The following is a 27,371-nucleotide window of genomic DNA, read 5'->3' as shown; positions in this document are numbered from 1 at the left end:
AGATCTATCATTTTGCACCAGTACCGATTCAAACTTTATCTTTATCTGTCAGGTTAAAATTTTCAAACCATAGGCTCTGTACAGATCGCTGTGTTCGAAACGACATTGTCCTTCCAGGTTATCTGTTCACTTACCCCATTGGGACACCCCAGAGTCAATTATTTTAATAATTCATAGTCATCAACTCACCTAATCGCACGCTCAGCTGATGCGTAGACGTTTTTCTCCTCCCAATTCATCATACGATCCATATCTGAAGAAAGACCGGAGTCAAACTATGTTGCCTTCCAGAAATACTCAAACGCAAAATTAAGGGGCCGATCCGCGCTGATCTGAACTGAACGCTTAAGTGCAAGGAAGATCTAAAGTAGCGTCTGAGCATTCTTGTTTTTTTTTTCTCAAAAATAGGGGAAGCGAGATCTTTGAATAATAGAAAATATTACACAAAAAGTTTTTGATAACTCACTCGCGCTATCTTGAGCAGGTAATGCAACGTTTAAAGCCCCCCTAAATTCATGATATCTAACGCAAAGAAACCCTCTGTAATACTTTCCCTAGCACAATCCACAAAAAGGGGGAAAGGTGCAAAAAAGTTTCATTAGTCGGAGGCAACAATGATTCCAGCCATCTCCATCATCTTCAATAACTGGGTAAAGCCATTAAAAAAATCGCTTCCGACACTCGCGGTTAAAACTACGGCGTGAACCCCTATTGAACAAGACTGAGAAATTGAGGTAGGTGCTAAAAAGAACGATGTAATCGTGATCAATTTGTCTTTTGAAGAGGCTTTAGAACAAAGGAGGGCGGCACGAGATCAGGAAATAAGAATTATTAACATTTCGTCTATCAAAGAGTGGGAAAATTTAGACGGTGGAATGGAAATCTCTCAATCCGAAGTGAATGACGAGAGCGAAGTAGAGGAAATTACTTTAAAGTAAAAAAAAAGATACAATTGCGGCTCTCGACTAAAGTTGCGCACCCTTGTACCTTTTACCCGGCAGTTTTTCTTAGAAGGTAATTAAATTTTTTAGGGCCATTCGAATTCTGGATGCGAATAAGAGAGAGAGAGAGAGAGAATTAAATGGAGAGAGGGCCACATTTCCAGAATTGGTGGCATGATGCCAGTAACCGTTTTCTTCGCAGGTTGAGACAATCGTTTTTTTGTTAGAGTTATTTTTGTTACGCAACATGAGAACGGCACCCTCATGTTGAACTAAACCCTGCACTGATGAGAGCAAACAAGGACTTATTGAAATTGCCATGCGATAAATATCGCTACTTCTCGCTGTGTTAAATGTGTTATATTGTGTGTCATAATATTTAAATAAATAAAGAGCTTTTGTTTTTTACCGTATTCTTCCTTAGACAAGGAAAATTCCAGAACCTTAAGTAGCTTTACTTTGTTACGAATCAGTGTTGCAGGAACTGCATATTTTACCAACAAAACTATTCCGGGGCAATGAATTCTTTTTTAACAAATCACACCAACCCTAACAATTCTCGTGGGTTTTCAATGTTAATCGTGTTAGTAGACTCTGCTGTAACAATAGCAATATGATAGGTTCGGTCGATGACCAAAACAACGTTGAATAAACAAACTGCAATGACAATGACAGTGGCAATGGAGGGCATGGCCCTACAGTAGTCAACCTATTATATACCCAATTTTTATGGAAAATCACCCCCCTTAAGGGAATTCCTTCAGGATGCGGTCGATGGTTCGGTATATGTTTCCGAATCGACCGAACCTGCGTTGATCAAAATAGTTTTAAGCAAGCTAAATGGAATTGTGCGTGAAAGTGTCTCCAACAAGAAATTTAATCGATTAACAGAACTAGTAGCTCAACTAAAAGAACGGTTTACCCCAACTAAGAAGTGCTAATGGTACTTCGAGGCCATAGTCAACCTCCGAATGAAACAAACCGAGAGTGTGAGTAATTATTACGGCCGTCCCATAGGTCTTCTTAGTGGGGCGAAACACTCTCTAGAAGAAAAATATACCGCCAGGGATGACAACACGGCTATGATGATGAAGCCTGTAACGAACTGTGCTCAAGGTGCAAACATACGAAGTCCATACTATCCGCTCACCGAATTCAGCACCCTCATCCCCTTTATCCAGGTATCGGTGGGTCAAGACATGTTTCTCTTTAAGCTACTCTCAGACTCATCATGCGGATGCGACGATGAGTTTCAGGATAAAAGAGCGTACCAAATGTTCTGAATCTTTCGAACAGGGTACCAAAAGGAAGACTCCCCAGTCGTCAGATTAACAGCTCCGGAATTCCGAAAAGGAACGTCTTCCCTCTTGGTAGACCCAGCATCTGATGTAAATTTATTAAAGCTTCTAGCCCTAAAGCCAGACTTCACTGTAGGCGATGACCACACCCAGGTGTCTGGCATAACAGAGGAATTAACGGAGAATCATGGAACAGAGATGTTTATCATACAGGATACAAGTATATATAGATGGAGCTTGTAGTCATAATAGTAAGGGTGAGCCCGAAGGAGGTGTAGGTGTGTGGCTCGGGCCAGATCACCTTTGGAATATTTCCAAGCCCGCGCAAGGAAGGCAGACGAACAACGTTGCAGAAATCCAGGCTGCTACAGATTGTCGATAATTATACTCAGTGGCTCCCTACTTGGGAGGCCAATGGATGGAAAACTGCCAATGGAAAACCTGTCGTGAACCGAGCTGAGTTTGAAGCGTTACGTCAAGCTTCAGCAACGTTGGACATAACTTGGAATCATATCCCAAGCCATCAAGTTATCGAAGGAAATGAAGCAGCGGACCAACTCGCTCGGGCAGAGATCAAGAAAGATAAAATGGAGCATCCTGAGAGCTCGGCGTTCCTAAAAGACAATGTAGAGCAAGTAACGGAACCATTCGCTACGACCATTGTAAATGTTAGACCTAACTGCACGAGCAGCGGCTATTATAGCAACGGCAACAATGGGGAATCAAAGTTCGATACGCAGTCGCACGAACCTGGATTTTCACCAATTCGTGCTACTCTTAAAAACTCAATAGATAAATTTGATCAATCCCTCCATGATCAGCAGTCTGATTTTTGGGATGAAGAAGGTTTGGCTTAAACTTCTTCTATTGAGCCCCTGCAGATAGAGATCACGCCGGTCTCTGAAGGTGAAGAAAATCAAGATCTCCTGTTACGTTTGCAGAAAATGGACCCTTCTACCGAAACAGAGGATCCACTTCCCGAGAGAGTAGATAGATTCTTGCAAGCAGTTCAGGAACACATTAACCAAAGAACAAACTTGACGACGAAGGATATTCCTTCGTCACTGAAGGATGCATGCAAGTCTCTGCTTGAAACCGACCAGCCAAAAGGCACTATGCGATTCAAGAATGTACCCTACGTTGTAGAATCACTGATCATCGGACAAAAACCATCACAAAGATCGCTATTTCAAACACGCCAAACATTACCTACACCATTCGCCAGGTCTAGTCCTGCAACATCCGTAAAGGGCAGTAAGGTTTCCACAACTAATAAGACAAAGCCTCCAAAGAAGAATTTGATGGTAATGTGATCAAAAGAGGAAACCGCTCGCAACGCCGTATCTATGAGACAAGCCGAAACTAATATTCTGAGGAATACTCTTGACATAGAAGTTTCCTTTATTGATCCTCCCACTCCCCCGCCAGAACAAGAAAAAGACCAGATAAAGCACCAAGAGACCGCGACAACTAATGAACTCTCATCACAAGCTGCTATTTCTGTTCGACATTAATGGAGTAAGCCCCTAAGTTATTGGCAAGGTAATTATGCACACTTCATTTCCGAGGACTGTGAACCTACAAACCTCGTTTTTAAGTTGCTTATTTCCACTGAGCGCCTTAATCCACATGAGTTATGGGAGAAAAGACCAAAGACAGATTAACTATAAGTCACTCCCTCAGGAATGTATAAGGTATACTCCATTGTGATTGAGTTACTGTGAAACATGTCGTATGGCAAACTCCAGTGATTTACTAGGTAACAGAACACATAACAAAATGACTAAGTTGCTGTCGGACATATTCCGGAGTGGTCCTCCCACTATCACATTATCCCACGGCAAGATAGAAGTACCACCGGAGAAATCGCGTTTAAAGATAATAGAAGATTATCACAATAGTCTATTAACCGGACACCAAGGTGTAACGAAGACATACCGTCGTATTCGAGAGCGGCACACATGGCCGGGCCTACGTAACGATTAAGTCAACTATATTCGCGAATGTCAAAGCTGCCTTGAAAATAAATCAATACGAGCCCATACTCGAGAATCCATGGTTATCATGCATACCCCTCTGGGAGTATTCGATAGGGTATCTCTCGATACCGTGGGCAAGCTGTCTACGACATCGAACGGTAATAGGCATATGCTTACCATGCGATATAATTTCTCAAAATTATGTTTCGCAGTATCCATACCAAACTTACATACAAGAACCATCGCGCATGCACTGGCTCAAAATCCAATCGCGCAATACGAAGCCATGTTTGCGTATAATGCGTCCGTTCATGAAGCCACGAATTTCACTCAATTCGAATTACTCTACGGGCGTGTTGTGCGGATACCAAGTTTCTTTCCACCCATTAATAAATTGGAAACGTACGGATCCTATCTCGGCGATTTGGTTATTTGACTCCACGAAATGCAGAATATCGCGGCCAAAAACCTCATTCAAGCAAAAGAACAATCGAAAATACGCTATGGTGAAGAGGCACGTCCCCTTAACGCAGTAATTGGTGATAGGTTGATCATATTTAAGGAGGTGCGTAAAAATAAGTTCGATAAAAGAGATACTAGAACTTGTACCATTGTGGGCTTCACGGAAAATATGAATGTAATCTTTGAAGCTAAAGATTGGACAAGGTTAACAAAGCATACTGATAAACTCTGGGCAATTTATTGTTAAAAATAATATAAGATACTTACAATATTACTACTATATGATCACATGTATAATTTCGGATTTAAACCCAAAAGCTATGTACCGGCATATCCTATCACTCATTTTAGTGATTATGTATATCACTCCCACAATCAACACTTCAGCAGGATCAAGGCATCAGCATCTCCAGTTCCAGGCCAGTACTGGCATCTTCTACGCGAACTAAGGGCCCGTGAGGCGAATTATTAGCCATTGGAGGGTTAACACCTTTCTGCATGTCAATAGATTCCAGTACTCATTAACAGAAATCCAGAAGCGGTACCAGTCACTGGGAACCTATCGCAAACACGGTCGGCGAACACATGTCATCAGATCCCAACTGAAGGACTTGCACGAAATCACCAAAATACACGAACATCGACAGCAGCAGTTGCAGAATGAGCTAAATATTCTCCTATCAAACGTTAATGGAATATCGGCAGTACTCTCAAATATAACATGTTCCCATGCCCTGACCAATTTATTACATGCAGTAGGAAATGGTTTAGATGAGTATATCCCATCAGGCGATTGAATGATGGAGGTTGTTCAACAGGCGAGAAAATAAGAACCACATCCAGCGTGGCTAACATCCGAACAACTAGAACTCGTATATCGCGACATCCAGGATCACGCAACCAAGGTATCTTTTCCGATACCTGGGCCACATGTGAGCATTGACGAGTTATCTAAAATCGCCGTAGTAACAATTTACTGCAAAAATGGTACACTCTACGTTGTATTGGACATACCGCTAATTGACGAGGTCGAATATACCAGTCATGAAATGCATCCACTGCCGTACAACAGCCGATTTTAGAAAACAGAACGGGAAGGGCGTACGTAATAGCAAAATTTACATATCTGTTCATAGAGCAGACTCCGCACACTCACATGTTGATAACCCAGTTTGAGCACGCCCTATGTAGCAGGATGAATACATATCTTTTATGCCCAGGTCTTTTCCCCCTTTATGAAACAGCCAGCCATCAGACCTGCGAGGCTCAACTTTTGCTAAATCCATCCCTAAAAACCTTCCGATTATGCAAAATACAGGTATCGTTCGAACATCAACCTTATTGGGAGGTTATACCATCTGTAAGCGTTTTTATCTTTTCAACACCTGAGGCAATAGATGCTGCGCTACATTGTACTATGGAACCCTCTCGTCAAATTAATCTCCAAGGCTTGGGATTTATCCAAATTTCACTAGGGTTTAACCTAAAAACAACTACGGTCACCCTACCAGGATTGGAACTTATTCATGAACAAACAATAACCGTATATGAACCACAGGTTTAATTGGACCTTTCAAAATTATCTTCAAAATTGCAAGAAGTCCGCAACTCAACCCGGATAACAGGCTTAATCCCAACAACTTCCCAAGAGAATGTAAGCCTGCCATCTTACAAGGAAGGAGACAAAAACTTGGAACAACCGGAACAGCAGTTATACGATTTTAGTATGCAAAGTCAAGAACAATCCAGTCATACTTCATTAATACATGGCTCGCATGCCTGTCTTGTACTGCTGTTAATACTGATAGTACTCTACCCCTGTCGAGCCGCTCTTATCAAAGCATTATTTTTTCATCCCTGTTGCTGTGTCCAAACGGCCTCGAGAACGAAGCAATCCTTTTTATAAACAATAGCCAGTGAATCTAGACTTGAAGGACAGCCTATTCAATTATCTTCTCTGCAAGAGCTGACGGTTTATAAAAACCTAGAATCACCTCAAATTTTGCCAGACAAGGCCATCAACATCATCAAGCATCATCAAGGATAAGGATGCCGAAGCAGACACTACAACCCACATAGATTGCTGATTCATTCCCTCATCGCTATGAATTCTCGTCACTGCCAGTACTGTAAATACATGGATCTCAACATTGAGTTCTTCTTGTTTCTGTACCAGTGTAGTGTGGTGATATATAAAAAGAAAATGCAGTCCCTTAGAGCGTGCCCCATAGTAGTATCAGTGGTATGGGTTATGAGTAGGACATCTGAACGATCAACAATAAATTGAGTGTGTATGAAGGGTGAATTTTTAATCTTAACTGGGAATAAAGAATCCTAAGACTAAACGAATGCTCTCCTATCAACGTAATAATAAGTATGTCCCGGCTGGTGGAAAAAAACCGGCAACTATTTTCCTATACGCAGTACTTCTTAGAGATAACAAGATGTATTTCGACGGAAGCAGCAACGACATTGGATACTGGTAACATTCGAGGACGATTGTTCGATTTCCAGGGCGGGATTGTTACGGTGGGCCAGGTGAGAGTAGGCAATCGAACAAATTCTCTTCAATTGCTTGCTACACGGAGTACAATGTTGGAAAGCAGTAACGCGTGCCAGCCTCCTCTCTCCGCCTACGCTCATGCAACCGGATGATCTCGAGACTCAATGCGACTGAAAAATGTTTATTAGCAATGAAGATTGTTATTAAAAATGATAATCTTATTTAGATAAAAGCCTTTAAATTAATTCGACTACCCGTTACGCACATTCAGAAAGATACATATTGTATTGGTATCTCGCTAACAAAAATCAATCACTAACACTAGCCCTTGTTAGAAATATCGGTACTCTTCATAAATCTTGGGAAGATTGATTCAATCATGAACACAATTAAAACGTAGCACAATAAATTATCCTTAAAACTATAATTATCGAAACAAATTATAAGAAACAGCAAATTTATAATTAAAGCTTTAATTATTGTTTAACATAAATAGTTAAACTAATAATCAGTTGAACATTCTGGATAGGTTAATTGAAATACTTTTAGAACAATAGAACAATAAGCCAATTTACTAGAATGTTGTTTATAATTGGATCGGAAATAACTAATAATGTTTCCAGATTTATTATAAGCAACATTTATAATTTAAAAACTTGCAGCCTTGATGAACATGGCTGAAATATCAAAGTAATATTTCGAATTAATCCAGCAAAATTTAACGACATATGGTAGAAACAAGTCAGCAAGAAAACCCCACTATCCTCTCGCTATGCGATGAGACGAGGCTGATTCGCGAGCTGGCCCACCAGCGTTCGTCGACCCAACTCTCTTTCTTCTCTCTTTCTTCGCTTCGTCCGCTTTTCCTCGCACGTGTCGCGCTGTGTATTGTCGCCCTAAAAGTTTAACTCCGACAAAGGGAGGTCCGGAAAGGGAGGGTTTTGGGACGTTAAGTGTAGAAACGCTTTGTAGTGGAAGGCCGATATCCGAGACTGTGCAATCCTTCTGCGTGGGGCTAACCATTCGACTAGCCGAAAACCAGCTTTGTGCAAAGGGATATTAAGGGAGTTTCTGAACAAAGTTAAAATTGTGAAAATCTGCGGGGTGACAATCGGGTTGCATTGTGCGGGGAGTGACGGATTGGACGGGGATTTGTTGAAGCTTCGCTTGCAGTCCAAGGGGTAAATCACGCTGGGGGTGCCCATACGATAAGGTAGTGAAAATTAATACTTTTAAATATTCTACCTTGTGTGCTCTCATCCATTTGCCCCCCCCCCCTCTCTCTCAGTGATTGTTTTTAACGGTAACACGCGAAACTTTAAAAATAAGAAGTAAGAAAAATTATTGGAAGGTTGTAAAAGATCAATATAGTCCAATTAATTATTTAAAATAATTAGTATTTTAAAATTATTGATTCCGCCCACTGACTCGAAGGTCTGGTGGTAGTATTTAAGGAAAATTATCTTCATAAAATAAATGTTTATGATTTCTATGGTACAATTCAAATGGCACGTATTTAGAGTTATTCAAACCTCTTTAAAAATCAACGCACAGCATGGCAACAAAGACACCTCTTCGGAGGCAAGATTCAACGATCCAGCATAAAAATAAAAACAATTAAGTGTTCAACCTTAATTGATTGTCTGGGTTCCAGTGGTATCTAATATAAAACAGGGGTGTTTCCAAATTCAGATCTAATTTTTCCAATATATGGTTCTTATAGTATATAAAACACGAATTATAAAAAAGCTCATTAAATATTTGTTACATATTGTTTACTATTTTTAATTTAATTTTGGAATATGAATTTTCTATCATGATGTCGATTGGAGGGCCCCTTTGACAGCAAAGGGGTCGAATTTTCCATCAATCACAGCTCACGTGTCAGTAACTCTCAAATATATTTTTCTGTGTCGCTGTTTTGTTTTGATTATGTGCACATGGAAAATAAAATTCGCAAAATATTGTTTAAAAAAAATGTCAAGGGCGGGTTTCGTAAAAAACGATAGAGAAAATCTACTGAAAATAGATATATTTATGGTATGTATAAAGAATTCATTGAACAATCCCTTAATATGTACGATTTTAAAATGTGTTAATAATTGCATTTACTGTTTTCCTTCAACATACTACTGACTCGTAAAAAACCAAATATTACAACAGGATAACTTTTTTTGTCACATAATCCTTAACAAATAAAGCTATCAAATCGAAATAGTCTAAATAGACAGCAAACCATGGCCTAACCTGTCTATCATGAGTTTTGCATCGTCACATTGATGGATAATTATGAGAATCTCTGACTAACGTGACACCCACGTGTCATCAATTTGAATAAGTGTTTTACCGCCTTCAATTTTTGATAATTTTTTTCTATTAAACTACAGAAAGAAAAGTATAACACACCTTCGATTCAGCTTAAAATAATGTATTAAAAAATTATTTTATCTAAAATCGCAAAACAACACTATTATTGGTATGTAACATATTGACACTTCTCTGTAGTGTCGAATCGACAATTTACATTTAATTCCGAGGAGAAATTAAAGGTTTTCACTACTCGTTTAATTATTTATCAAGATTATATTAAAATTCTGTGTTTTTTTCTTTTTTGATTATTTGAAACGTATAATCTTTCTTCTCATAATTCGAATAATTACAAAACCCAATAACTAGACTGTGCCTTGTATAGATCTGAAGAGTTTCAATAAAATTTTATATTTAATTTAGTCAATTATGCAATTTGAGGTTTTCATTATTTTATAACGCATTTTTCATGAATCACAACAAAATATTCTGCTTGCATCTTTTCCAGAAAAATAATAATAAAAGCCAGAATTACTTTTAAGTTGTATCTTTGTACATTTTAAAATTTATATATTTTTCTTGTTGCCAAGGATGCATTTTTTACTTTATTAATTATTGAGATCATTCATTTTTTATATTAATTTTAATAATTCTCTTTCAATAAAATCGTTTCATGGAGTGAAATCCAAATTGAAAGTGTACCAAAAAAAATGCAACGATTGGTAAACAAATTTTAGTATGCATAACAATGAATTAACACTGAATTGGTCTCTAGATTTTACTTTTTCTTTTTATTCTTCTCAATTTTGAATTTAATATAGTTTAATTTTTTACTTGAAAGACACGACGTTTGTTCTTGCAATACCTTCTAGATTTTTCTATTATAGAATCAATCTTATTTTAGTTTTATTGTTTCGAAATAAGTAAGACCTGAAACTTTAATTTTTGATAAAATATCATACTTTTAATGAAAACATAGTGGTTTTATGTCTACAACTCTAGAAAGTCTTTTCGAAAAATCTATGAAATCGAAGGACAAAAGACATATTTTTAAAAGAACCTGAACTGTATTAAAGTAGAAATTATATTTTGAATTTAAAATTTAGAAGAATGATGCATTTTGATTTAATTAAAATTTCATTTTAAAAGTTTGAGGGTCGTTAACCACTTGCAATTCTTATGCTCATCAGAATTCACAACTTCAAAGAAATTTAAATAGTTTATAAAAATAGTTCAAAGAATCGAAGGATCCAAAAAAATTGAAAAGAAATATAAGGCGTACAAGGGTGCAACTCAGCAACTAAGGCTATTACAAAAAAATGGAAAAGGAAAGAATTCCAAAGAATTAAAATAATTCAATCATTTTTTGCGAACCGGGAAATGACTGGAAATTTGTTTCCTTTATTAAAACGGCCACTTAAATTTCTTAGTATCTTGAAAATTATTATATTCATTGGTGTCTTTCTGTAAAAATAGTTATAATTTTTCGTACTTGTAACAAAATTCCCACCAAGGATTGAAAAAATGTTTGATTTTATTTATTACTTTCAGTGAATTTGTTTTTACGTTTGGAATAACAAAGAAAAACTATCCAATTAGGGATTTTAAGTGTTTAAAAACAGTGATTCATTTTTTTCATAAATAGTTTCGAAATAATTTTCACATTGTACATATCAGCTTGTTTTTTAGGCAAGAATTAAGGTCACGAATAGGATCACAGGGTCTTTCATTATGTCAAACTTCTAAATTACACTATGGTTTACAGCTGATAAAACTTCTCGGTGCAGTTATTATGTAAAATTTAGTTTCAATTGATTTGAATGCAATATGAAGCACTTTGAATTCCTAAGCTTTAAAGTCGAAATATATAATCAATTTGCAACAAAGAAGATTAATTTTCTTACCAAAAAGATGAATTTCAAACAAATTCCATGAATTTTCAACTTACGAAGGATCAATTTCTAATCAAGAATAGACGAGTTACAATTTTCAGAGAAAAAAGTAATTTTAAACATAAAAAAGGCGAAATTGTCAACAAAAAAAGTTAAATTTTAAACAAACGCGAATTTTGAACAAAATATATTAAAATAGTTTAATTTTTAATCAAATAGTTTAATTAAAACGAAAAATAAGGATTTTTAACGGAAAAGTTTATTTACAGACAAATCCTAAATTAATTTTCGACCATATTATTCAATTCTTAATCAAAATAGATTAATTTGGACCTTAACAATTGCATTTTTAATAAAAAGACGATGTAAAACAATCAAGAAAATTAATTTTTGACGAAAAAGATCAATTTTCCACAAAATAAATTAATTTTTTACCAAATAATTAAATCTTAAACTTATAAAGGATACATTTCTAACAAAAATGAAAAATTGCAATTTTCAGATAAAAAATTAATTTTGAACATAACAAAAAGATCCCAAAGATCAAGGTGAGTATTAAAGTATGAATTTTTAATAATAAAGTTAAACTTTTAAACAAGTCGTTTAATTTTCAATTTGAGAAGATAAATTGCGAACAAAATAGTTACATTTTTAACCAAAGAAATGAATTTTCCAGCATGATATTAATTATCTACTAAAATAGGACGAGCTTTCAACAAAATATATTAATTTTTAACAAAATTCTTTTATTTTAAAGCCCGGAGGACGATTAACCTATAAAAAGGTTGCATTTTCAACTAAAAATATGATTTTTTAAGAAAAACGTTAATTTTTTGCCAAAAAGTTAAATTTTCATTAAACCAGTTCATTTGTTATAAAAATTGTTTAATTTGAAATAAAAAACGTAATTTTCAACTGAATAGTTTAATTTTTGACAAATTGCTGAATCATTAACCAAGTTAGATTAATATAGATCCAAACAGTTGCATTTTTAATCAAAAATGATGAATTTGCAAGGCACAAGATTTATTTTCGGTAGAAAGACAAATTTGTAGCAAAATACATAAATTTGCAATTAGAAATGAGCAATTTTAGACCAGAAAATATTAATTTCTAATAAAAATATCAATTTAAATCAAAAATGAAATATTTACCTTATAAGTTAAAAAAATTAATTCTTGATAAAAAAATAACGAATTTTTCACAAAATAGTTACATTTTTAACAAAAGAGTTCAGCCTAAAAATGTCTTTATATCCGCAGAAGATAAATTTTCTAAAAATAGTATAGTTGAATTTTCGACCAAAGACGTGAATCTAAAACCAAAAGAATAATTTTTTTATAAAGTAGTTCAACTTTTAACCAAGATTCTGAATTCCTGACAAAACAAGATGACTTTTTAACAAAATAATTTCATTTTTTACGGAATAATTAAATTTTCAACTCAATACTATTCTTTTTAAACAAACGAGTTGAATTCCGAACCGCAAATATAATAGTAGAATTTCTACCAAAAAGCATGCGAGCGAAAAAAACGAGAAAATGGGTTTCTTAGAAACAGATTAAAAAAGAACAATTCTTTAAAAGTTAATAATAAGAAAACATACTAAATGTTATGTAATTTCGCAAGTTTTCTTCCACTGACCCCCAACCCCTGTTTGAACCATTGTTCTTAGCATGCCCCCCACCCTCCATTCAATTGGTAATGCAGTTTACTGACGGCCCCTTAAAGTTTCGATTTTTGTATTTAATGAAATTATCCTTATGATGTATGATTTACAATTTTTTTAACATAAAAAAACACAACGAAAAATCGACAAGACTCAGAAAACGAAATTGCAACAATTAAAAGAATGACAGAGAACAAGTATATTAAGACTATACTTAAGAATATTTATTTTCAATTTTATTTATATTGGATAAAATATCAATATTACAAAGAAAAGTAACAGCGTTTCACTTGAAACACTTCAAATTAGTTAAAAAATGAAAAAAAATTTGGGACCATTTATTTATACTTAAAATTTTTATTTACGGCTAATACTAGTACTTAGAAAGCCAAGCAATTTATCCTAATGACTTTTTCTTATCCAAAAAAATTCTCAGTTATAGGATTTTCGAAATTTTTTAAATCAATCGAAAATCAAAATTTTAAGCCAAACAACGTACGATATGAAAAAAGTAAAGTGAAGAAAGACATTGCCTTTTAAAAGCCCTACTATATTATCATAAAAACTTTTTGGATTTTCTTGTAAAATCGAAAATTCTCATTTTTATTGCACAAAAAATAATGAGAAATGAAAAATCCCATTTTGTGGTCAAACTATGCAGGATGCGAAAGAAGATGTATCATCAAAAATTGTGATCTCGAAAAAGAGCTACAAATACGTTAATAATCACTTATTCTTGATAGGATGCGCATTTTTTGTTTTATTCGCGAAAAATACCATTCAAAATCTAAAAAAAAAATGGTGAAAAAATAATACTTTGCAGTATCGACATGACACCTTATCCTTTTCCCTTATAATTTTCAATGCTCGCAAATGGTCGGCGGAGTGAACCTACAAAGTCGACAAATGACCAGCACAAAAAAAACTGAAAAAGAGTTTAATTATTAGAATAAAAAATCGATACTAAATTTTACTGGAGGATCCATATTTTTTATACGACGCAATTGACAAAAAATTAAACTACCTTGGTATGTACTTCTTTCCAACTTGTATAACAATCCTAGTCATAAATATTTATTATGCACCACGTAGCGACTGCTACTATATTTTAGTCTAACTTGTAGCTTGCGTATTCTAAATACTATTCTCTTTTTAAGTACGGAGTTATTTTTTAATGAAACCCAGTGCTTTTTATCACAATTAACCGAGCACCATCTAAATCTCGGCATGAAAAAGTCTTTTTTTTTGGTGATTATTAATATCTTACCTTTAGATTTTGTTCCAATAAGATTAACTCGATCGTCGTACGTTTGCATAATTCTTAAAAACCTTATCCAATTGCATTGTCGTTTGTTCAGTTTGTAGTTGGATAATGATACCTCATCGTAGCACCCATATTCTCGCCTGATCTAAAAGGAAAAAGGTAAAAATTAATTATTTGTGTCTGTTTAATAATAGCATTTATAAATGAATTAAGGTGTGTTATATTCTTAGACAAATAATGTATTATCAACGACATATAATGCAAGTTTAACAGAACTGCCGTCATTAGTGGTCGTTGGCGGTTGTACTCAAAATAGAGTGTAAGTTAAGTACAGGACATTTCATCCATTTCAATTATTTAATGAATTATTTAAAATCATACTAGGATATAATCCTTACCTCAAACTAGCTCTTAGAAAATTTTTCTTTTTTTTCTGTTGAAAATTCTGTATGAAGTTAATAAATCTAGAAATAAGACATAGAGGTAAATACTTTAGTTCTCAAGGTTTTTAATTATCACAAGCAAACAGAAAAAGTGTTACGTGCGGTGAACTAGACCATGATATCTATATGTCTTTTGGACCGCTGAATCCAAATCTGGGGCTCATCTTTCCCGATCATGTCATCTTCCTTTTTTACCTTTGAAAAAAGTTTAAAGAGACTTAAATGACGCTTTTTATGGTTCAAGCATAACTCGCTATGACTAAAATCTTTGGGAAAAATGGTGCCTTTTTGTTCTGGAGGTCGCTGAAACCGAGTAGAGGTTTTTTACACTCTATCAGGTTACTTTTTATCCTTAGCAGCAACAAATTACTTGAGGACACTGAAATAATTAATTTTGTGGTTGAGTGATCAGTCTTAATTTATTATCTCTTCTACAACATGCTCTTTTATCTTCGAAAGATCTATAAAGAGGTTTTCTCTTATGTTTTACTACTTTCAGATATATTTTAGATAAATCAATCAATATTCTCCGCTGACTGGCACTTTATTAATGCCTGGCTTCAACCCATTCATCAATTCCTTAATCTAATGACGATTAACTAATTAATTTTCTAGTGTTTCGGAATAGTACTTATCCATATTTGAATCATCGGTAATCTGCAGATCCTCTATTGAACAGGTTGATCATGCACATACAAATTTAATTCTTTTTTTATATAAAACAGCGATTAAAAAACTATCTATAGTACAGAAAACCTGGAGATTGATTACTCATGGTATATTTACACGTATGTTTACTGTTCGGCAGCGAGCAGAAAATTCAAATGAGTAAAAGAGACAGAGAGCGGAAAACCAAAAGATAAGTACTCTCTACCTCTTTTACTCTTATGATTTTTCTGCTGGCTGGCGGCCAGTTGACAGGCGTGTAAATACACTATTAACCCTAAAGTCATTTTCCTTGTGGCAACTAGAGGTACACTAGCTCGACGTAAACTAAGGTGTGGGTTTTCAACAAATGCTTGGGCTATGTCCATCTGCATTTCCTTCGATTCTGCATATTTTTGCCGACCAGTTTTCTGAAGGTCCTTGATAGATCCATGATTCATAAAGCGCCTTACAGTTCCTTCAATTGTTGATTTTGAGACAGTATTTAACCCTTCTCCATTACGAAAAGTGCGATTAAAAAGAAAACTAACTTGATTATAAGATCGAACTTGATCTCCCCAACCACGCATCATTAATACAGATACACTGCCTCGTTCTGAAAGTTTAGTTTGCGCCCTAATAATCTTTTTGCGAAAGATAGTAAGTATGTACTTGTAATACGTAAATTTAGTTACGATTCGTAATATTCGCATGGAAAAACGGTATAGGACTTATGGTATTGCCTTATGTATTGACTTAGGTATCGAAAAACGGTATAGGAATGTATAACTCTTCGGGGAGGAACAAGACTCTCACCAGAACACCTGGAACTTTTAATGAAAAATTTCCTGATAATTTTACAATATTCAAAACGCTGTAATCAAGATCAATACACAGCTCACCAATGAAATTCTCGTTGAAATATACTTCAGAAATTGCACTGACCTCTTGGAAAACTTTGTTAATTTTAAATAACCTCTAACTGACCTCGAACGTTACAATTGACTTATGACTTGGATACGTACCTGAACGTAGAATTTCCGCTCTATCGATTGCAGATGTAAAAAAGGGGGTTTTCATTTTAAAAATAAAGTTGACCTTCAAAAAGCCATGAAGGTCAACTTCAAGGTCAAAATAAAGGTCACTACTAAATTCCTTGTTGAAATTTACTGCAGGAATTATACTGACCTCTTGGAAGACTTTGGTAATTTTAAATGACCTCCAACTGATCTTGAACTTTACAATTGACCTATGACTTGGGTACGTACCTGAACGTACCATTTTCCGCTGTATCAGTTGCAGATGTGAAACAGGGGATTTCAATTTAAAAAAACAAAGTTCACCTTCAAAAAGCCATAAAAGTCAACTTCAAGGTCAAAATGAAGGCCACTATTGAATTCCTCGTTGAAATTTACTTCATTGACTTCAAATGACCTTCATTTTTTTCAAAAATATTTTACCTGAGAAAATATCCAACCGTCCCGGGACTTTTTAGACACCCTGTATAAATGTATAGGCTCTACGTTGTCACCTCACCTATTTACACAATAATATTTAAAACTGGTATGCATATATTCCTTAAGGATTTTCCTTATAGTTTTCTCAAAAGAGGGGTAACAATTTCCCATTTTGAAATTTCATATATATTTGTAGATATGCACAGTAGGATGTCACCTCACCGGTTTATATCGAAGTTTATATAGTCTGTACGTTCCCGCCTCAGGCGGTGTTGCCATGCCTGGGAGGTATGTTCGCAATGCTCTTACTGTACCTGCATCCATGCCTCCCAGATATCACCGTGATCTTTCGATTCAGTAAAATGAGTTAACCATTGATTCAAGTCACTTGACTCTGCTTTAGCACACTTTTTTAAGGCCAAAAAAGAAAGAACAAGTTCGTGAACCTACAATTTGGATCAAAATTGAAAAAGTGAGCACGTTTTCAAAATTTTTAAGACCACATTTTTTCAAGATTTCAAAATTCTATGAATGGTTATTCATAGTACTCAGGATCCCAAACAATTTATCCTTATGACTTTTTTCTTTAAAAAGAAAATCATTAGAGTTAGAGAATTTTCAAAATACAAAAAAAAAATAAAATGAACATTTAAAGCCAAAAAACGCATGCTATAAAAAAATTCAAAAAAAGAAAAAGCTTGATTTAGAAAGCCCTGAAAGTTGGTCAGAACAACTTTTTTGATTTGGTCAAATAGTTGAAAATTCAAAATTTGATCGTACTTCTACTATTTGAAGCCACATTTTTCAATATTTTAAAATTCTATGAACAATTATTCATTGCACTCAGTAACCCAAACAATTTATTCTTCTGACTTTTTTCTAAAAAAAGAAAATTATCATAGTTAGAGCATTTTCAAAATCCAAAATAAACAAACTAAAATGAACATTTCAAGCCAAAGAACCCATGCCATGAAAAAAAGTCAAGAGAAGAAAAACGTTGATTTTTGAAAGCCCTAAAAGGTGTTCATGACAACTTTTTACATTTGGTCAAAAAGTTAAAAATTAAAAATTTGATCGTAACTCAACTTTTTGAAACCACATTTTATCAGGATTTCAAAAATCTATGAACGGTTATTCATAGTACTCAGAAACATTAACAATTTATCCTATTGACTCTTCTATAAAAAGAAAATTATCAGAGTTAAAGCATTTTCAAAATAAAAAAAAAAAAAAACTAAAATAAACAATTCAGCCAAACAACGCATGATATGAAAAAAAGTAAAGAGAAAAAAAACGTTGATTTTGGAAAGCCCTACAAGATGGTCATAACGAATTTTTTAATTTGGTCGAAAAGCTGAAAATTCCAAATTTGATCGTACCTTAACTTTTTGAAACCAAATTTTTTCAGGATTTCAAAATTCTATAAACGGTTATTTATCGTACTAAGAAACTTAAACAATTTATTTTAATGACATTTTTCTGTAAAAAGTAAATTATCAGAGTTAGAGTATTTTCAAAATCAAAAAAAAGAACATTTTAAGCCAAACAACGCATGATATAAAAAAAAGTCAAGAGAAGAAAAACGTTGATTTTTGAAAGCCCTACAAGATTATCATATCAACTTTTCTCGTTTGGATGAAAATTTAAAAATTCAAATTTTCATACCAAAAATCTTTAAACTATGGGAGATACGAAAAAATTGAATAACCTAAAATTACGCGCCCTAAAAAGATCTACAAATTTTTTAACAATCACTTTTCGATAGGACGCGTAGTTTTTGTTTTTAGTCGTAAAATGAATATTAAAAATTCCAAATTACAAATAAATTAAATTTTTGAACTAACGACATAAACTAAAAAAATCTTGTTTATCCAAAAAAGGGCTACAAATTTTTATTATTACTGTTTTATAGGATGCGCAGTTTTTATTTATTCGTAAATGAATCAAACTGAAAAGATTAATTTTTTGACAAACAACGCAAGCTATGAAAACAATAAATAGACTCATTCAAGTTTTTCATGAATAATTTTTTAGCGGACACTTAGTTTTTTCTTTAATCGTAAGATATAACCTTTAAAATAAAAAAATTAAATGACTTTAATACATTTTTTTAAATCAATATTTTTTAAAAAACGACACACGGTATGCACTAAAATTAAAAGGCAAAAGTTGTTCACCTAAGAAGATCTATAAATTTGTTATTAATCATTTTTAAATAGGACGAGGAGATTTTCTTTCAATCGTAGAAAATAAGGTTAAAAATAAAAAAATTAAATTTTTAGATTAAATTTTTGGAAAGAGGACACGAAAGATGAAACAAATTAAAAAAAGAAGTTTCTTTAACCTAAAATATCTAGAAGTTTATTATAAAATCTGAATAAGATATATACAGTGAACAAAAATCTGCTCGCTTTGCGGGCACGTTCTTATAGCGCTCTGTGTGCGTGGTTAGCAAGTTTAAAAGCGCCTGTGGCGCGCGATTATTGATTCACCTCGCGATACACGCTCAGTCTTTGTCTTTACCCTACATTTGTGCGCAATTTAAAAAAAATTAAAGGTCAAAACATCGATAACTTCTATTTGGTGATTGAAAATCCTCTTTTGTCGAACCTCCTTCAGCTTTAACAAACACATTCTAATTATGTATCTCGTACTTCGCATTCTATTTTGTCGAAAATGCAATCTTTTTTGCGTTATTATATTCTCATCAGAGAAGGTATTAGATTTGTGTAAAATTTGCTTCCCCCCCCCCCCCAGTTTTTGTCAAATTTCCACGTTTTAAGACCCTCCGAATCCGAAAAACAGTTTTTCACGAATATGTCTGTCTGTATGTCCGTATGTATGTATGTCTGTCTCTCTGTGAACACGATAATTTTTGAAAAAAGTAATCTATTACTCTAGATTGCCCTTTGGTACACTCGTTTAGTGTCATAAAGTAAAGATCAAGTTCGTTAGCCAGCCATTTTGGATGACAATTCAAAAAGTGGTCACATTTTTATATTTTTGAGACAACTTTTTTAAAAATTCTAAAATTCTCTGTATGTTTATTCATAGTATTCTAAAAATTTAACAATTTATCCTGTTGACTTTTTTCGAAAAATTAAATTATGATAACATTTTTATTTATTTATATATTTTATATAATTATTTATTGTAATAAATAGATGGAAAAATAGCAAGGTTATGCGTCTGATTAAATAGTTAATTGTAAATCTAGTAAGATGTACAAAACTGACATACTTCAGACCAAGTAAAAGACTACGATGTTGAGAAGATCCTTTATTCCATTATTAAAATTTTTCGACGTTTCGAGAGTCAATTGCTCTCCTCGTCAGGAAGAATCATCAATCCAATGTCAATAAAATTATATAAGTTCTTATATTAATTAAAAAAAGTCAAAATTCTCGATAATTAATTCATGTTTTTAACATTCTCATCTGAATTAGTTCTGTAGTACTGATGGTATCATTTTTTTTATAATAACATATTTAAAATAAAAAAGATCAGAACAAAGAATTCAAATGTTAAAAAAAGGTTTAAAACACTTAAAATTTAAATTTAAAAAAGAAAAAAGAACGTGTGTTCTGCTTCATCTTAAAGGCTAACTTCGAATCAATCAAGAATTTTGACTTTTGCCTTATTAGTATACAGACTTATACAATTTTATTAACATTGGATTGATGATTCTTCCTGATGTGGAGAGCAATTGACTCTCGAAACGTCGACAAATTTTAATAATGGAATAAAGGATCTTCTCAACATCATGGTTTTTTACTTGGTCTGAAGTATGTCAGTTTTGTACATCTCACTACATTTATAATATTATTTGTTTATTATCTATTATTGTTATTATCTTCTCCTCTAGTAATGCCGCACAGTTGCAGCTTCTTCAAAATAATATCCACTTTTGTTCACTTTTCAACTAAATTCAGGAGATGATTAAAGCAAATTAACAAACAAAATTGTTTAAAGAATTTTTTATTCCTTTTCATAATACTATCTGCAAATAATTCGATCAATTTGCAGTTTTTTCTAACGTTTTCAACTTTAGGTGCGCGTTTTAATTGAAGCTGAGCTAACAATTAATTCATGGTAACAAAATTGTTGGAATTACAACGATTCTAACGATATCCAAAAGTGCCAAACGTCAGTGATAATGAGAGAGTCTCGTGTCCTCTTTTCTAGCTCATAGGCAAAAAGGGCCTGATGGTTGTTATAGACATCAGTTCTGTCGTGACTAACCGTCGCGTAACGCGCAGAAGTAAAGACGCTGAGGTATTCAGTGAAGTTTCCGTTTTCAATTCCATTCTAAAGTTTTTAGTATTTAGTTACAGTTCTTTTGTACATCCAAATATACCGTTTACATATTTATTTTCACATATAGTGTTTGTTTCTTTTGACCTTCTGTCATATGCGGTTACTATCTCTCATCAGTTCCAACAGGTTATGGGCCTCGAGATATAAACGTAATAAGAAACAATTGAAGTGAATATTTAGTTTTTTTTGAGTGACAATACAGTAAAGATAAAGTGACAATAAAGTGAAATTGCAGTGAGATTAAAGTGACAGTTATGAACAGTGTTACAGTGTTAAAAAAAGCTAAGAAATGGCGCAAGGATTTCGTCCCAGTTTTCAAATCGAAAACCTTAATAACAATAATTATGCGGTATGAAAATACAGAGTAAAGCACATGCTCATGAACATCAAAGTGTGGTCAGTGGTGGATAAGGAAGCGCCAACAGTTCGGGATGAGGCTTGGCAAGGAAAAGACGATCAAGCTTTTTCTACGATTGTTTTGCTCGTGGACGATAACCAATTAGTGCACATTACGATCGCCAACAGTGCACGAGAAGCCTGGAAATCGTTGGAAGACTACCATCAGAAGTCGTCAGAAGCCAGTATAGTTCATTTATACAGGGTTCTATGCAGAATGCGCTTAGCTGAAAACGGCGACATGGAGGAACATGTCAATACAATGCAGGACACCTTTAATCGAATGACAGCTCTTGGAGAAGAAATCAGGGATAAATTTGCAGCGGTTATGTTGTTGGAGAACTTGCCAGAATCATATGACACTTTGTCATCACCTTGGAAAGTCGAACTGAAGGTCTTACGACATCTTTGGTCAAAAGCAAGTTGATAGACGAGTACATCAGGCGCAAAAATAAACTGGCTATCAACGACATGACCGAATATCAAGGTGAAGCGAGAATGAAATCTCAAGCGCGCACAAATTCAGAGAAGGAATGCTTTTTCTGCAAGAAAGCAGGGCATTATAAAAGGGACTGTGAAAAATATCAAGCCGGGAAGAAAAAGCAGTGTACAGTCAGACAGTGCGAAGAACTAGCTTTTACAACACGAGAATTTAAGGAGTCGAAACCTTCGGACGAGGTTTGTTGAAAAGCTAGGAAAGTAAAGGCTCAAGAAGGAAGGAAGGTTTGGATCATGGATTCAGGAGCAACAAGCCACATGGCCAACCATAAGTATTTTTTTGAGGAAATCGACTCAGGAAGGAAAGGAACGGTTCGTTTTGCAGATGACGAAGAATTTGCTGAAATTCAATGGATCGGATCAGGAACCATAAAGTTTATAGTTGAAGGACAGGAAGTGACCGCGAGACTGAGAAACGTGCTGCACGTACCAACTCTAAGCTCAAATTTATTGTCCGTAAGGAAATTAGCCGGGAAATGTTTTAGTGTACAGTTTAAGGGCAATAATTGTGACGTCGTAAGCCTCAAGGACGGAAAAGTGAAAGCGACCGCAGTTTTAGCACAATCCCAACTTTATGAACTAAAACTAGTCAATATGGTGGGGGCAACTAATAAATCAAAGGGTAAGTGTGGCGAGAGCGAGGAACGGTGGGGGAGCATACAGCCCAGGCATTGTGTACCTGTGGATACGAAGAATGATGGGACAATATTTAAAGAGACTGTTTCAAGAACATTCGTAGACGTAGGAATACGTTTCCAATCTACTGAACAGCATTAAAAGGAAACAGAAAAAGCGAAAGAAAAGGGGGATTCAAGGAAGGATTCCAGTTCCAGTTTATACGCAGATGAAGACATTGAAGGAGAAACGGAAGGAAATGTAGAGTCCAGAGTACTTCGAAAATCTGAAAGATGCAATAAAGGAGCGCCATCAGAGAGATACACGGATTCATCCAAATCAGCAGAAAATTTCTATGAAGTACGCAGACCAGGGGGCGGAATGGCAGAGTTGCCCTCTAAGTTAAAGCCAGCACCAAACGATCGGGGCCCAATAACCGAAATATCCAGGAATGTTCAGGCCGAAAAGGAATATTTAAGTTTGAGTTCCACGACCTCAGAGGATTTAGGTTTTTAAATTTAAAGGATCTGAATTAATTGAATGACAGTTCTGTGTACAAATAAAAATTATATTTTTTTAAACTTCTTTTTGTAATTTGAGTCGTTTTTTAAGTGTTAACGAATCCAAAGTTGTGTGTATATCGCGATTATATCGTTGAGGGGGGGGGGGGGGGGGGGGGGGGGGGGGGTGTTGGAATTACAACGATTCTAGCGATATCCAAAAGTGCCAAAAGTGAGTGAAAAGAAGAGAGTCTCGTGTCCTCTTGTCTAGCCCATAGGCAAAAAGGGCCTGAGGGCCGTTATAGACATCAGTTCTGTCGTGACTAACCGTCGGGTAACACGCAGAGGTAAAAACACTAAGGTATTCAGTAAAGTTTCAGTTTTCAATTACATTCTAAAGTTTTCAGTATTTAGTTACAGTTCTTTTGTACATCCAAATATACAGTTTACATATTTATTTTCGCATAAAGTGTTTGTTTCTTTTGACCTTTTATCATACGCGGTTACTATATCCCATCAGTTCCAACAAAAATTAATTGCTTAAACAATGTATGATCATTAACAAATATATATTTTTTATATTAAAACCAGAAAGTTATGTTTTGTAAAAATATATTTCTCTTTTGTCAATAGATTTTTCCAATGCAGAATTACGTATTTGAAATATTCTTCAAGTTTTGTACATAGGTCATATTAAATGTAACTTTTCTTTTGAAAGACTATTTGCTTTAATTTATATATTTGAAACATTACTGAAAGATTAAAAATACTTCATTACAAAAAAAAGGAACAATATCTTTAAAACACCTTTTCTTGGTGTTTTTTATGATTTCATTGGAACTGTGGAGTTACAGAGAAATTGAAAATTTCAGTAAAACCCAAAATAATATTTCAGTTACAAATTTGAAAATTTGAGATAAAATTGCATCTATCGAGAGTTACTGCAGAGTGAAATAATTATAAATAATAATAATCTATTTAAAACATTGTTTTAATTAATTATTAATTCACTCGTATGGACAAGTGAAAAACGTCGTAAATTAGGGGAAAACTAAACTTTCTAGCATTATTCTAAGAGAAGAATTTTATAAATGATAATAATTGTTTAAAACATTTATCTCTGTTAAATTTAATTTATTATTGTCTATAATCGAGAAGCTGAAAAAATTATCGATTAAAATGAATAATTTCTTGCGAGATAATTAGTCAATTTCTGAAAAAATAGATATAGCGCGTTAAATTGTCATACAACATTAAAACTCGAAAATTAATGTTTTGTCTAGAAAATTTTACAATTTTCAGAAAATTAACTGATTTATTTTTAAAATAATATTTTCCGTTTACAAATGCCACTGTTTCGAAGACGATTGCATTTTTTGGCTTCAAAATTCGTATTCTGTAGTTAAAAACCAATTTTCTTGGTAGAAAAGACATGTTTTTGGTTAAGCAGTCTACTGTTTTTTGAAAATTCAACCGCTATTTTAACTAGTTGAACATCCGGCTTTTTTATTTGTTAAAAATTAAAAATTTAGACTGAAAATTGAACCATTCTATTTTTTGTTTGAAAATATATACCTCTCTTAGTCAAAGTTCAACAATTTAGGTGATAGTTCATGCACTGTGTTTAAAATTCATCCTTTTCGTAACTATCCCAGTAAGTTAGTAGAAACTGAATTTTTTAGGTTAAAATGCAACTGCATTTGGTTGAAAATTTAACAATTTTCAATCCTCTGGGTTCAAAATTCAACTGCTTTGATAAACATTTAGGTAAAGTCATAGAAAAATTATTTTTTGTTTAAAAATCATACTTTAATGTTGAAAAGTCAAATTAAATCTTTTTTGATTGAAAATTCAACTATTTTTTTAAATTTGTGTTATAATTGAAAAATATATCTATTATTAATAGAAACTGCATCTTTCTTAAATAGAAAAGCAACTGCGTGGTTAAAACTTCAACAAGCTTCTTAAAAAGACGTTCTTTTTAGTGGAAAATTTAACTGTTATTTGAAAATTTAACAATGTTATAGAAAATTGGCTAGTTTAAAACTTATATTGGAGTGTTGAAAGGTAAAATCAAATCTGTTTTAGGTAAAAATTCAACTATTTTTTCTCCGAATTTGTCTTTTTGATTTAAAATTCATGTATTTTAGCAGAAATTTCATCTATCTTGGATTAAAATGCAACTTTTTTGTGGAAAATTCAACAATTCTGGTAAGTTTAGTCAAAAAATCGAATGTTATATAGTATTAAAAATTCAACTATTTCATAAAAACATTCCTGGTCTGACATTTATGTTTTGATGTTGAAAAGTCAAAAATGTTTCAAATAAAAATGCGACATTTGTTTGATACTTTTCTATTGTTTCTCAAATTTATCTGTTTTAGTAGAATATTTACACTTTTTTTGTTATTATAAAAATACGATTTTTTGTTGGAAGATTTATCAACTGTGTTAAAAAGGATTCCCTTTTGGTGGAAAATTCAACTATTTTGTTCAAAGTTCGTATTTTGTGGTTGGAAATTCAAGTCTTCGTAGAAAATTTACTTCTTGTTGAACTCATATTTTAATGTAAAAAATCAAACTAAAATTTTTTTGTGTGCAAGATCAAATCCATTTTTTGACAATTTATCTTTTCGATCTCAAAATATATCTATCTGGTTGAAAATTAATCTTCTTTGTTTAAAGATTTCAAGTAGAAAATTCATCTCTTCAGTTGAAAGTTGAACTATTTTTTAAAAAAATTATCTTTTTTAATCAAAAATTCAACTACGTGGGTAAAAAATAAACTACTTTATTGACATTTTTGTAAATAGAAGGTTTATCTGTTTGTTTAAAATGCAACTATTTTGTTGAAAATTATTTTTCTATTGCTGAAAATTCATATTTTCTGTTTAAAAATTCAATTTCGGTGCATAAAATTCGTCTTGGCTTAAAGATTAAATAATTTAGGAAAAAACTTTTTGTCTTTCACTACTGAAAACCTCCATTTAATGAAAAATCATTTTTTTTTGGTAGTAGTATTAATTTGTTAAATAAAATTTTATCTTTCTCGATTGAAATATCAACTATTACAGTTTTTTGTTGTTGAGGAATCATGTTTTGATAATGAAAATGTAATTATTTTTTGAAAATTTATTTATTTTGTTAAACTTCAAGTATTTTATTAAAATCTCCTCTTTAATCGCAGAAAAGTAATTTTTGTTACAAATAAATACAAGTAAATTTGGAGAATTTGTATTTTGTATCTGAAATATTGCTTGATTCCGTTGATAAAGTATCTTTTCTTAAACATATTACAAGATTAAAATTTTAGTATTTGAATGTTAACGGTCAGAAATTTAAAAAAATTGTGCAAATAAGATCTAAGAATTATGAAAATGAAGTTTGCACCCTGCAAAGCTTATTAATAACAAGATTGATTCTTCATCACCTCTCTTGCTAAATTGTTTGTAAAAATTAAAATAAATTATGATCCTCAACAACCAGAATTGATTAATCACGGTCTTATAAATAATGCATTTTTTATAAATGTACGCCCCCTCCTCCTTATTCACACTGCAAAATGCAATTTATAAACGATTAACGTTTTTTTATATTGTAAATCTTACCGTAAACAATATCAGTAGCGTGGATAGCTTTTTCTGTGCCTGATCGTCACCGTTTAAAATGATTTTTAAAACAAATTGTTTAAATACAGATTTAGCCATATTTAAGAAACCTACTCAAGATATTTGTAATCCAGAAATTTTTTTGACCTATTGAAAAAGAGTAATCTCGAGGACCTATTAGTACATACAGAAGTGTTAGTGGCGACCGAATTACAAGAAATTTGGGCACTTGAAAAGGTAGGTGGGCTACCGGAGGTAACAGTGTGGCCTTGAAGTGGGCACACGCCACCCTCACTATGGACTGCAACTGAAATTTCGCACGTTCCAAAACCGAATACAAGGGGCGATGAAGGCTCCCCCACGAAGATAATCCCTCTGCGTTTCAACGTACCTGTTTCCTGGCTATTTTGTTGCTTGTTCCTCAATTAAAAATACAATTAGGTGGAAAATATCCCTGATATTTTGACGAGTTCGGGAATATACCAGGTGTATACATATGAAACCGGTATTGCCATCTAGCGGCCAGTAGGCACACTTGTAGGCACTGTCGGAACTTACCATTTGTGCTAATTGGCGT

General features: G+C 33.5%; 1 protein-coding gene across 2 annotated transcripts in view; it reads right to left on the bottom strand.

Annotated features, from left to right (window-relative positions):
* LOC117179006 (histone-lysine N-methyltransferase PRDM9-like) overlaps nucleotides 1-27,371 on the bottom strand; it is a 640,767-nt gene that overhangs the window by 486,802 nt on the left and 126,594 nt on the right. For both annotated transcript variants that reach the window (XM_033370617.1, XM_033370618.1), the window contains exon 2: nucleotides 14,319-14,460. In XM_033370617.1, the coding sequence (XP_033226508.1) occupies nucleotides 14,319-14,460 (142 nt within the window). The remainder of the gene's footprint in view (nucleotides 1-14,318; nucleotides 14,461-27,371) is intronic.

The sequence above is a fragment of the Belonocnema kinseyi genome, chromosome 8, assembly GCF_010883055.1.
Source record: "Belonocnema kinseyi isolate 2016_QV_RU_SX_M_011 chromosome 8, B_treatae_v1, whole genome shotgun sequence".
Classification (NCBI taxonomy): Eukaryota; Metazoa; Arthropoda; class Insecta; order Hymenoptera; family Cynipidae; genus Belonocnema; species Belonocnema kinseyi.
This window is presented reverse-complemented; position numbering and strand designations above follow the sequence as displayed.